The 12267-nt window shown below is 36.6% G+C and overlaps 2 protein-coding genes across 2 annotated transcripts; both read right to left on the bottom strand.

Moving 5' to 3' along the window:
* Window positions 1-3905: 3905 nt before the first annotated feature.
* On the bottom strand, window positions 3906-5435 carry LOC104825300 (peroxidase 63-like). Its single transcript, XM_010557608.2, has one exon. The coding sequence runs from the start codon at window positions 5085-5087 to the stop codon at window positions 4122-4124; it is 966 nt and encodes a 321-aa protein (XP_010555910.1). The 5' UTR covers window positions 5088-5435; the 3' UTR covers window positions 3906-4121.
* Window positions 5436-8622: 3187 nt separating this feature from the next.
* LOC104825299 (xyloglucan glycosyltransferase 4-like) lies at window positions 8623-11781 on the bottom strand. Its single transcript, XM_010557607.2, has 4 exons — window positions 10836-11781; window positions 10424-10732; window positions 9617-10021; window positions 8623-9526 (listed from the first exon to the last, which is right to left on the bottom strand). Exons 1-4 carry the CDS (start codon window positions 11472-11474, stop codon window positions 8855-8857), a joined length of 2025 nt encoding a protein of 674 aa, XP_010555909.1. The 5' UTR covers window positions 11475-11781; the 3' UTR covers window positions 8623-8854.
* Between the last annotated feature and the right edge of the window lie 486 nt (window positions 11782-12267).

Genomic DNA, 12267 nt, shown 5'->3' with positions numbered 1-12267 from the left:
TATTTGTACGTATAAATATACGAGTATTTCTATATAAATATAAATTTTATATATACGTATATTATATATATATATATATGTATTTGTATGTATAAATATACGAATATATATAAAACATAAATTTTATATATACGTATATATTATATATATGTGTATTTGTATATACAAATATACGAGTATTTTATATATAAATGTGTATTTTACATATATTTATACATACAAACATATGTTATGTATATAAATATATATTTTATGTATGTATATATACGTACAAATATATACGTATATATATATATATTTGTAAGTATAAATATTTGTATATGTATATGTATTAATGTAGTAATATATCAGAAGTTTAACTTGGATCAGTTGGTTGGTTGTCAATTGGAACTCTAAAGTTAAGCGTGCTTGAGCTGGAGCAGTGGAAGGATGGGTGACCTCCTGGGAAGTGGATTTCGAGGATTCAATCTCAGAGTTTCCGATTCGGGTTAAGATCGCGGTTGGAGGTTAGAGGTCGGGAATAGGGTATAGGGTTAGATTCGGGATTAAAAAAAATTATTTTTGAATCCAAAATACGTTTTAGTGACGCAATAATTGCGTCACCTTTTTGAGTCACTAAATAGTGACGCAATTGTGTCACCAAAAGGTGACGCTAAAAGGTGACGCAATTGCGTCACTATTTAGTGACGCAAAAATTGAGTCACTATTGCGTCACCCTTTGGTGACGCTTGGTGACGAAATCTGAATTGGTGACGGTATGAATGGTGACGCTTTTGGTTGCGTCACTATTGCGTCACCTTTTGAAAAGGGTGACGCAAAAATATAAAAGGGTGACGCAAAAGTTGCGTCACCCTTTTGCTGTTTTCTAGTAGTGGAGTGCGCGAGAAAGAGACGAGAATCCCCGAGTCGCCGGAGTCCAAACCGACCGGTCCATATGTCTGGACCGACTGGTCTAGATTTGGTAGACCGACCGATCCAGACCATTTGACTGGACGATCCAGCCTCCGGAGCAAACGTTGCGTTCGGATGGAAAAATTAACCTAGAGCGACCGGTCCACAGTCTGGCTTTCCCCCTGCTCAAACTAGGGTTTTTGGAACCAAAATAAAAGGGGCTCGACCCCTAGGGTTTTGGCACGTCTCCTCAGACTTTTAGAGCAGGTCTAAGAGTCCCCAAACCCGTTTTTGATTCCCTGAAACCCTGCACATTATAGAGATCGGGATTTTTAGTCCTAACAGACAAGTTCCAACCGTTATAATCCTTCCCGACGTGTGGATACGTGTAGAGGGTTTGGTTGGTATACTTTCTTCTTTCTTGTGATCGACGATTCAGTTGTGAGTACAGACCTCGGATCATTTGAGGTTAATGTTTCTTTTTATAGATCTATAATCATGCATGTTCGGTTTTAGGTTTTGTTTAGAAAAATGTTTGTTTTTCACCTTCCGCTGCATGAACCCTAGAACTGGATCTTTAGGATTATGAATTGCTAGCGAGATTCCAGGAATCCCAACAGGTACAAATCCAGATAATGAAAATTATAAGATCTCAATTAATCATATCAGTAATGGTACATTATAAAATAGAAAAGAAATTAAAGAAATTGATGATATATTCTCTTATAACGTATCGAAGGAAATTGATGAAAATGAGGATCCAGAACCCAGATCTATTTGGGAATGTCAAAGGAGATCATATTGGAATAAAATGGAGAGATACCATACATGCTGAATTACATTCGCTTAATAAGTGAAAGGTATTTGGACATATCATTGTTAAACCAAAAGACATTATTCCTTTTGAATGTAAATGGGTATTTGTGCGTAAAAAAAATGAGCACAACGAAATTGTTAGATATAAAGCTCATCTTGTCGCACAAGGTTTTTTCCAAAGACCAGAAATTGATTACGAAGAAACTTATTCTCCCGTGATGGATGCTATTACATTCTGATACCTAATTAGTCTCTCGGTAATTAGAAAAGCGCCTCATTGATATTGTTACTGCTTATTTATATGGGTCTCTTGACACAAACATTTACATGAAAATCCCTGAAGGATTTAAAATTCCCGAAATATTGAAATCAAAATCACGATAATTATGTATTGTCAAGTTACAACGATTATTGTACGGGCTAAAGCAATCAGGACGTATGTAGTATAAACGTCTGAGTGAGCACCTATTGAAAAATAGATATACGAATGATCCCATATCACCATGTATATTTATAAAAAAGACGTCTGGATTTGTGATTATTGCTGTATATATTGATGATTTAAATATTATTGGAACTTCCCATGAAATCCAGGATACATCAACTTATTTAAAGAGGAATTTGAAATGAAAGATCTTGGACAAACCAAGTATTGTCTTGGGTTAGAGATAGAACATTTGAAAAATAGGATCTTTCTACATCAATCTAATTATACAAAACATGTACTAAAACGATTCAACATGGATAAGGCAAATCCACTAAGTATCCCAATGGTTAATAGATCATTGAACATTGAAAATGATTCATTTCATCCTCGCAAAGACAATGAAGAGATACTTGGTCATGAAGTACCATATCGAAGTGCAATAGGAGATCTTATGTATCTTGCAAATTGTACTAGACCGAATATATCATTCGCTATCAATCTATTAGTAAGATACAGTTCTGTCCCAATACGAAGATATTGAAATAGGGTTAAACATTTATTTCGTTATCTTCAATGATCTATTGATCTTGGATTGTTTTACCCTAAAAACATCAAAACAAGAAATTGTTGGTTTTACAGATGTAGGTTATTTATTAGACCCACACAAAGACATGTTACAAACATGTTATGTCTTCACAATCAATGGAACTGCATTAGCCTGACGTTCTAAAAAATATATTCTAATAACTACATCAACTAATCATGCCGAGGTCATCGCATTACATGAGGCAAGTTGAGAATCAGTATGGTTGAGATCACTATCTCAACATATTCAAAAGGCTAGTGGATTACCTATCGACAAGATGCCAACAATATTGTTTGAAGATAATGATGTGTGCATTGACAGATTAAGGAAGGATTCATCAAAATTGACAGAACAAAACACATTCCCCCGAAGTTCTTCGCATATACCCAGGAACTTGAAAAGAATAAGGAGATTGAAGTTAGATATGTAGATCATGTGACAATGCAGTAAAAATGTTCACCAAGACTTTTCTGACAACGGTGTTCAAGAAGTATGTATATAATATTGGAATGCGTCATTTTATGGGATCTTTGATGTCTTGTTCAGGGGGAGTGTATAGTTGTACTCTTTTTCTCTTATTAGATTTTATCCCATTGGATTTTACTGATAAAGTTTTTAACGAGTTGGTACCAAAACACGCAACCGTGTTTTTACTAACGGTGGCTTCAAAGGGAGTATTATAGATAAAATATATTTATAGTGGAGCCCACCATTACTGTTCACACCGACTTATTGTTCATATATATAGTTACTGTTTACACCGACTGTATATGTGAAAAGTAATTTCATAATTTATATAAATAAGTCATTTAGATTCTTTCATTTGTACATTTCTAAAAGAGATTTCTAAAAGAGAGAGTAATAAAAGATACTTTGATCTCTATTCTTCTAAAATATAGATTTGAGTTCATAGTTAACGATTTAATATTTGGGTTGTCTATATTCCCCGATTTCATAACAAATTCATTTTTAAAAGAAGTGTATATATGTAAATTTTACTGGATATTAATACCGAAACAAATTGGATATAACAGCACTATTTATATTTGAGCTCACTTTTATCAAGTAGTAATACAAGTTCATATATATAAATTTTCATTAAAAAAGAGTTCATATATATAATTTAGCTACTTCAAAATCCACGAGATACTTATTTAAGAATGAATTTTACACTTTTAGACAATATATATATTAAAAGCTAAGCCATTTGGATAAATATCACCATCATCCACAGATATTATACGCGTTACATTATACTGTTACAGAAACTTATTGGGTAATGCCTCGAAGATTTCACATCCAAAATCGCCCAAATCTCAGATTTTTCCCGCTAAACCCAGAAATAATAATCCAACGAATAGCAAAACCCATCGTCTCAAATTTCGAAACTTTGATCGAATCTCAATTGATCGCATCGCACCTTCGCCGGATCTCTCCTCTCCGGCCGGTCTTGACGCCGTAGAGGCTGAGCTTCTGCATAGCTCTGGCGAAGTCCTTGAAGAACCGTGCTTCGTCCCTCGCGTAGAGCTCCACGAAGGGTCGGGTTCTCGGGTCGGATCCCAAACCGTGATCCGATTGGAGCAACCCGAGACCCCTGGGGATGTTCTGGAAATACATGTTGTCGAACTTGTTCGGCGTCATGATGTCGTTGAAGACGGAGACCGTCGGTTCCCTCCTGTAATTCGAGCAAGCCTTCCTCAATCCGTCGGCGAATCTCGGGTTGTACCCGGAATCGTTCCTGGCGACCAGACCCGCGAACTCCTTGCAGTGGGAGAATCCGATGGTGTGGGCCCCGCTCAGCGCAACCATCTCCTGGATAGTGAAGCCCTTGGAGCCAAACAGATCTATGAGCTTCGAGATCGGCATTGACGGAAGCGGGAGCAGATCGTCGACGAGGGAGGATCTCGAGACGCGTGAATCTCTCCGGCCGAGGAAGACGTCGTAGTAGGGACCACCGACGGTGACCAGGAGGTCGCGGACGGAGACGGCGAGGATGTCGGAGCAGGAGACGGTGTTTGGGCAAGCGAGCTCAAGGGCAGTTTTGGCGCGGACGACGACGTCAAAGCCGTCGCCGGGAAGGGAGAGGTTGATCGGAGAGTCGCGCTCGGCGTGGTTGAAGGCGGTGGAGGAGACGAGGACGGAGGCGTCGCAGCCGTTGGGGAAGCAGTCATGGAAGAAGATGCGGAGGACGGCAGCGGCGGTGGTTGGGCTCGTGATCTGCTTGTTAATGATGGTGTCGCGGACGATGTCGAGGAATCTAGGGCACGATTTGGCGTAGAAGTCGGTGGTGAGGCGGGATTCGGCGGCGGATATGAGGAGGACGGTGAGGATGAGGGAGAGGAGCTTCAATGGCGATGATTCCGCCATTGTTGTGGAAAAGGCGAGAGAGTGAGAGAGAAAGTGAGGGAAAAGCCGTGGGATTTAATGGAAAGAGATGACGAAGTGGGAGAGAGAGAGAAGTGAAAGTTCACGCGCCGATGTACGGTCCACCGTTCACGCGGATGAGTGAAATTTCCGGTATAGGGTCCGGTTCAACCACATTTTTTCGTGGGTCGGTTAACTGGTCATGGACCGGTTGACTGGTATATCCATTTGGTTAGCCAAATAATAAATAAACTCACTGCGTATATAAAGAGCTAAAAATGCGCAACGGTGTCTTTGGCGGATGATACGTCGTTCACATGCAACCGTGTGTTCTGAGCTCTCTCGCCCACGCGGAAAAGACAGAAGAAATGTATTTTCTTTTATGTTTTTTTAATAATTATAATTCATTGTCTCATCGATGTTTATTATAATAACAGCATATAATTTGCTCATATCTAATTTATTATGGATAGTCCATAAAATTTTATTTATATTTGAAATCAGTTTTTCATTTTACATTTATAACTAAATTTGATTTCAGATCGTATGGAACTATTTTTATAGGGATAATCATAAAGACTTGCGATCGACAGCTATTATCATACACACACGCACATGCATATATACTTACATGCATATTCGAACATATACAAAATGCACATTTTCTAATTGTGAGTGATAGTAACCTATAGGGTAAATTTCCAAAAAAAATCCTATATTTTTATTGTATCACAATTCAAATCATGTATATATGTATATGAATATATATATATATATATATGTATATGTATGTGCATATATGAATACGTATATGTATATATTTATTATTTATTATTAATTTTATTAATTTATTATTTATTTATTTATTTTTAATCTTATATAGCGGTGTCGTGAGAGGTTGAAGATTTTTTCTTAGGTCTCCGTTCGTCGATATAGCAATTATTTGACGGTAAAAAAAATTATAAGGTTTAAATTGCGCAAAAATAAAAATATAGGAATTTTTGTAATTTATCCTAAACTATACTAATACTATAACAGTATAACTTTTCGAATATTTGATCGTATTTTATATTACTAATGCATAATGATAACATTAAGCAACATGGGTGGGTCCCCCAAAGCCATGCTTAAGCTCTGAGTTTAAGAAAAATTGTCGGGGACATTAGTCCTCATACCAAGGTCATTATAACTAATATTACTATATACTAATCACCGCATTAAAGTTTTTTTTTATATTATCTTTAATTGTGTTTTGAAATTGTCGGTGATGATATTAATGGCCCTTTTGGGGTTGGTTCAGAATTTATTTTTTGTTTTTTTATTCAGAGTTTATAGTTATAAATATACAGTAACGAAATTATTAATATTGTTAAATATTATTAGTGTTACTTTTTTTTTGATACATTGGGGAACCCCGTGACTATCTACCTTTACAAACGGAGACGAACTGGGCACCACCCGCGCCTAACAGTTTCCATGGACCTCAGTCCGCCGGACATGGTCACCAGGTGCGCCTAACGCTCGGGCCGTAGTTGGGCTTAGACGCCTACGGATTAAACCCCAAGCCCACGAGCACGAGCCTGCAACATACGCGTAGGAGGTAAATCAGCCCATTATTATAGGCTGACAGGTAATCAGGTCAGAGGAAGGGAGACGGCAGGATTCGAACCCCCACTTCAAGAAATTGCCCCCTGCTCCCAACCAACTGACCTGACCCCGAAGGGCTTATTGTTACTTCTTACATTGACCAATAGGGAAAAGGAATACAGACAAAATGTACAAGAAGAAGAGATGCGAAATCCTAAAACAATGAGATACAATAAAATCAAGAATTACTTGGTTACAAATCTGAATACAAAAAGAATTTAATATCATAAAAAATACTCAAAATTATAGAACAAAATATTTTTTAAAAATAATTAGGTGAAGAGCTAGACCAGATGGTAATAGCTAAGTCAGAGTTGTAAACTTTATATATAATTTTGCATGTGCTTTGTGGGTCCCACCGGAAATGCCAAATTCCTAATGGCATTGCAAACATGAATTCGAAGTATTTTCATGGTGGAACCGTGGATTCATGCGCATTGTTATAAAAAATATATATTGTATCTTGATTTCATTCACTACATGCGAATTATTGCATTCATAATGGCATTGCAACCATGAATTCATGCGCATTATTGCTTTCATAAAGAATGAATCCCTAAATATTATTGAAGATAAAAGAAACAAGTAAGAAGGTTTTTGAATGATTTTACTAAACATGTATTGTAAAAGAAATATTAAATTAAAATCCAAGTATTCTATATTAATATATTAGCAGACCAAATTAATAAAAGCCGATGTGAATATATTCTAACCGATGGAAAAAAATCAGAAAACTTAAATTCAATGTCATTATTCGGATATATTCTATCTCCTACTAATACTATTAATAGGGGACAAACCTAAAAATAACCTTCAACTTTCACACTTACACAAAAAAAACCTTCTACTTAAAATTATTTATAAAAAACCATCAACTATTAATTTAGAGCAAAAAAAATCATAAACTATATAAATTATTTAAAATCAATTTCTCACTTTAAAATTATAAACATCAATCTACATATAATAATATACAAATATTACACTTAAAATTGAGTACATTTTATTATTGTAAATATTATATTTAAAATTTTATCATATATTAATATTTTAGAGATTTCAAAATTGTGTATATTTTATTGGTTGTACATATAAGAGATAACATATATATTCTAAAATAAAATAAAAATATGGTAATTTTTACTTGTAATATTGTAAATTGAGTATATTTTATTTGTTATAGATTTTTATATTTAGAATGGAATATTTTTTATAACTTCAAATCGTTGATGATTTTTTTTTAAATTATTATAGAAATCTATTAAAAAAATTAATTGTTATAAAAAATCAAATTAATAGTTTGCAATCACTGAAATATTAAAATGTAACAATATAATAAATTTTAATAAATATTATTTTTTATTGTGATTTTTAGGATTATATAATTTACATATGTTTTTTATCCAAATTTAATAGATTTTTATAATAAATGTAAAACATTATATGTTTTGAGTTATTTAGATAGATAATGCTTTTTTTTATTGAAATTAATCATTGATGGTTTTTTATAAAAAATTTAAAGTGGAAGATTAGTTTTAAATAATTTATATAGTTGATGGTATTTTTTGCTCCAAATTAATAGTTGATAGTTTTTTATAATTAATTTTAAGTAGAAGGTTCTTTTGGTCTAAATATAATAGTTGAAGGTTTTTTTTAGGTTTGTCCCTATTAATAGATATGTAATCTCCCTCTATCATTATAATCTCTTTTAGGATATTTATATATAGATAGAATAGTATTATTAGTATCACTATAATCTCTCTTATCACATCTGCCTATCTCTTCCTTATTATAAAATTTCCTTTTGTACATTTAAACAATTGTATTTTCGATCAACTTTCAATAATAACATTTTGGAATTCTAATACTCGTATGAACCATTGAAACATCATGGTATAATTATTGTTATCTAAAAACAACATTGTACATATGTACTTTTACAAGTATACAAATTGAGCTCACCAGCTTTTCCCCTCTTCCTTTCTCTTCTAAATCAACAAATACATTCCAGTATCAAGCTTTTTTTTTTTGTTTAAAAAAAAAAAATCAGTTCTCTTACGAATCCGTGAAAAAAAAATCAATTAAAAAATAAATAGGATACATGATGAATAAAATCTTTTCTTCTAGCTGATCTGCTCGCCGATCAAATCCAATCCCACGACCAGGAAAGACAGTCCCTGAAACAGGAGGAAGTAGAAGTGAAGTCCATGAGCCGACAAGAAGCTCCTCGCCGCTGCTGTCAGTAGCAGAAACGCCAGTCCCAGTTCCTTCTTGTACAGCCTGTTCTTCTTCCTCTTCTTCATCATCTGCTTCGGACCTAATCCCACGCTTTTCGAGGTTTCTTGCCCCGCAAGTTCCGTTTCTTGTTCCTTAAGTTTGCTCAGAAGCTCCAGACCTGACTCGGAGTGCCTCCTGCGCAGCTTCTCCTCTTTCTCAGCAAAGGCCAAGAGATCGGATTCTGAGGATCTTCCCGTCTTTTTGGTCACGACCCACTCGTAGGCTGAACCGAGCTGGAAGAGGCCAGAGATCATGGCGTTGAACTTGGTGATGGACATCGTGTTCTCGAAGAGGAGGTAAGGGACTAAGAACGGGAACGATTTCGGCGAGGGGAGGATGTTGAGGAGGGACATGAAAATGGGGACATAGCAGATGACCCACAAGGGAAGCTCGGCTTCCGGTATGAACATGGTCAATGGAAGTATGACGCAGAAGAGTGTGAATGAGTAGAATGGCAATATCAGCTTTCTGAGAAGGAAGAACAGGAATATCAGATTCGTCTTCTTCCACACCGATATCTGAAATCCAAAAACAACAACCAAAAACAGGTAAGAAAATCGATACGGGCCATCGAAGAAACGCATGTAAAGTGTAATTTCATCCATCACCTTGGAAGTTATGATGGAGGGAAGGCAGAGCCTGAAAAGCTGCATAGGACCGGAATGCCACCTGTGCTGCTGCTTCTTGTAAGTCTCGTAAGACTCGGGCAACTCGCAGGAAACCCTAACGTCGTTAAGGAAGACGAATTTCCAGCCGTGGAGATGAGCCCTAACGGCTATATCCATGTCTTCGACGGTCGTCCTCTCCATCCAGCCGCCGGAATCTTCGAGGGCTTTGATCCTCCAAACTCCGGCGGTTCCGTTGAAACCGAAGAAGTTAAGGAACAGACCGTTCACTTGCTGTTCTACCTCGAAGTGGAAACACAGGTTTATGTTTTGGAGCCTCGTGAGAAGGTTCTCGTCCTTGTTCACGAATGACCACCGTGCTTGGACCAAACCCACTTCAGGATTCCCCTGCAAAGATACATACGTTAATCAAAATCTCGGTATGTATGTAATTACTATAATACCCTTTTAAGTTTTTTTTTTGTTTTCTTTCAGGGCATGGATTCCAAATTTCAGGACAACTTGCCGTCCCAAAGACAACTTGCATGAGTTGAAGCGATGATTAGATCACTGATTTTACTTTTTGTTTTGTTTTTTATTGCTAAAATTACGAAATCTGCACGTGCTAGATTCACTAAAAAATGCACGGATTGGCCATATAAAGACCAACTTGATCTTGTCGACAATTTTGACCGTATGAAAACAGGACCTAACAACTGTCGGTGATGTCTTAAGATAAAGTCCTGATATTTTTACTCGCGAATTAAGGAAAAAAATCAGGGAATTTTGACGGTGTGTGTTTTTTTTTACCTTGAAATGAGGGATTGTTAGCTTGAGGAAATCAGGGTTAGGCTGAAAATCCGCATCGAAGATGGCCACGAACTCGTAGTCTCTGACGTAATCGCAGCTCATAGCTGACTTGAGATTCCCGGCTTTGTAACCTGTCCTGATCAAACGATGTCTGTAGATTATGTTCATGCCCTTTTCTTGCCACGCCGAGACTTCCTCTTTGATCAGAAGCTGCAGGTTTGGATCATCCGAATCGTCAAGAACTTGGATCAAGATCCTTTCCTTGGGCCATTCGAGCTGCGAAGCTGCTACAATGGATTGTTCATACACCTGAAACCACACAAAAAACAGAGAACCGAGCTGAATTTTTCTGGCAGAATCCGAATCTAACAACAAATCAAGGACAGAGAACAGAGGGTTTCTTGTTTGTTACCTCACGTTCATTGCACATGGGAATCTGAACAAGAACCATTGGGAAATTCGAAGCGTCTTCTACATCAAGAGCGTCATCGTCGATTCTGGGTTTGATCTTCTTATACTTGATCCAAAAGCAACCGAGGCAAAGAACCAACCGATCAAGGGACTGGATCAAGAACAGAACAGTACAGAACTTGGAGAGACTGATCAGGACAGGAGCTATGTAATCTGCCCGGAACGAAAGCCAGGCCATGTAAGACCACTCCACCAGTCCACGAACCTCCCAGGATGGTCTGTTTACGAGATCCAAGTTCCATTTCTTGTAATGAGCGATTACTTCCATGGCAAGGGCTACAATGGAAATAACCAGACAGACCTTTATGAATCTGTACATCTGTTTCCCTCTGCTTTTCGGATCTTCTTCTTCGTTTAGGTTGTTACTGTCGGATAAGGCGATGCGTCTCTTGACAGAACCAAATAGCCACGAGAGACATGACACAACTCTGTGGGCTTTGAGAAGGAGAAACCAAGAGAACTGTTTTGGGCTGATGGATTTTCGCTTGTCGGGGAACAAGGATGAATCTGAGCCGTTGATCTCTAGCAGTGAGAAGTTCTCTGGCTTCTCCATTGTCACTACCACTGTACTCGGAGCCATGATCTGACGGGGAAATTACAAATGAATGGGAAAATTAATCGATGCCCAAATGGAAACTGGAGGAGATGAGAAGTGGGTCGACGTCGGATTTTGAATCTACGATTTGTTTCTCATTATAAAGATGAAACAGATTGGAAGGAAATGTCACTATTTTATAATTTTCATAAAAAAAACTAGATCCTCTTTCAGACCAGAGAAAGAACAGAATAGTGTCCTGAGATACGCTGTTGCAGATGCGTAACAGAAATTTGACAAGAGAGAGAGAGAGAGAGAGAGAGAGAGAGAGAGAGAGAGAGAGAGAGGGGACGGGCATCATGTGCCGAAGAGAACAGCTGGTAATAAAGAGGAGAGAAGAAGGGAAAGGGTGTTGTTCCTTGATTTTTCTTTGAAAAAGTTATCTTTTTCTATTTTTTATATATTTAAATTATTCATGTGATTGCAAGTCCAACCCACGAATATAATTATGAGTTTGTGAACACAAGTGATTCGATTTCTAAATGCATGATTAAGGTCAACTTAAGATAATCTAATCTTTTTCCAAGGAGGGAAGAAGCTTCTCAATTTAAGAAAATAAGATTATTTTTTTCTTTTTTTGTCTGTATGCATTTTTTTTGTATATATATTTGCATATGAAATTTGATACGAAATAATAAAATAAAATATCAAAAGAAATAAGATGTTTCCAAGAAAGGCCAAACGGCTTTTTGATGATCGGTGGCATGACAGACGGAGGGATGACAACTTGGTCCAGCCAATCAAACGTTACAAAATTATTTTAATTAATTCAATTACT

This window comes from Tarenaya hassleriana, unplaced genomic scaffold (genome assembly GCF_000463585.1).
Source record: "Tarenaya hassleriana unplaced genomic scaffold, ASM46358v1 Cleome44, whole genome shotgun sequence".
NCBI lineage: Eukaryota > Viridiplantae > Streptophyta > Magnoliopsida > Brassicales > Cleomaceae > Tarenaya > Tarenaya hassleriana.
Note: the sequence above shows the minus strand (reverse complement) of the source record. Positions and strands in the feature narration are given on the sequence as shown.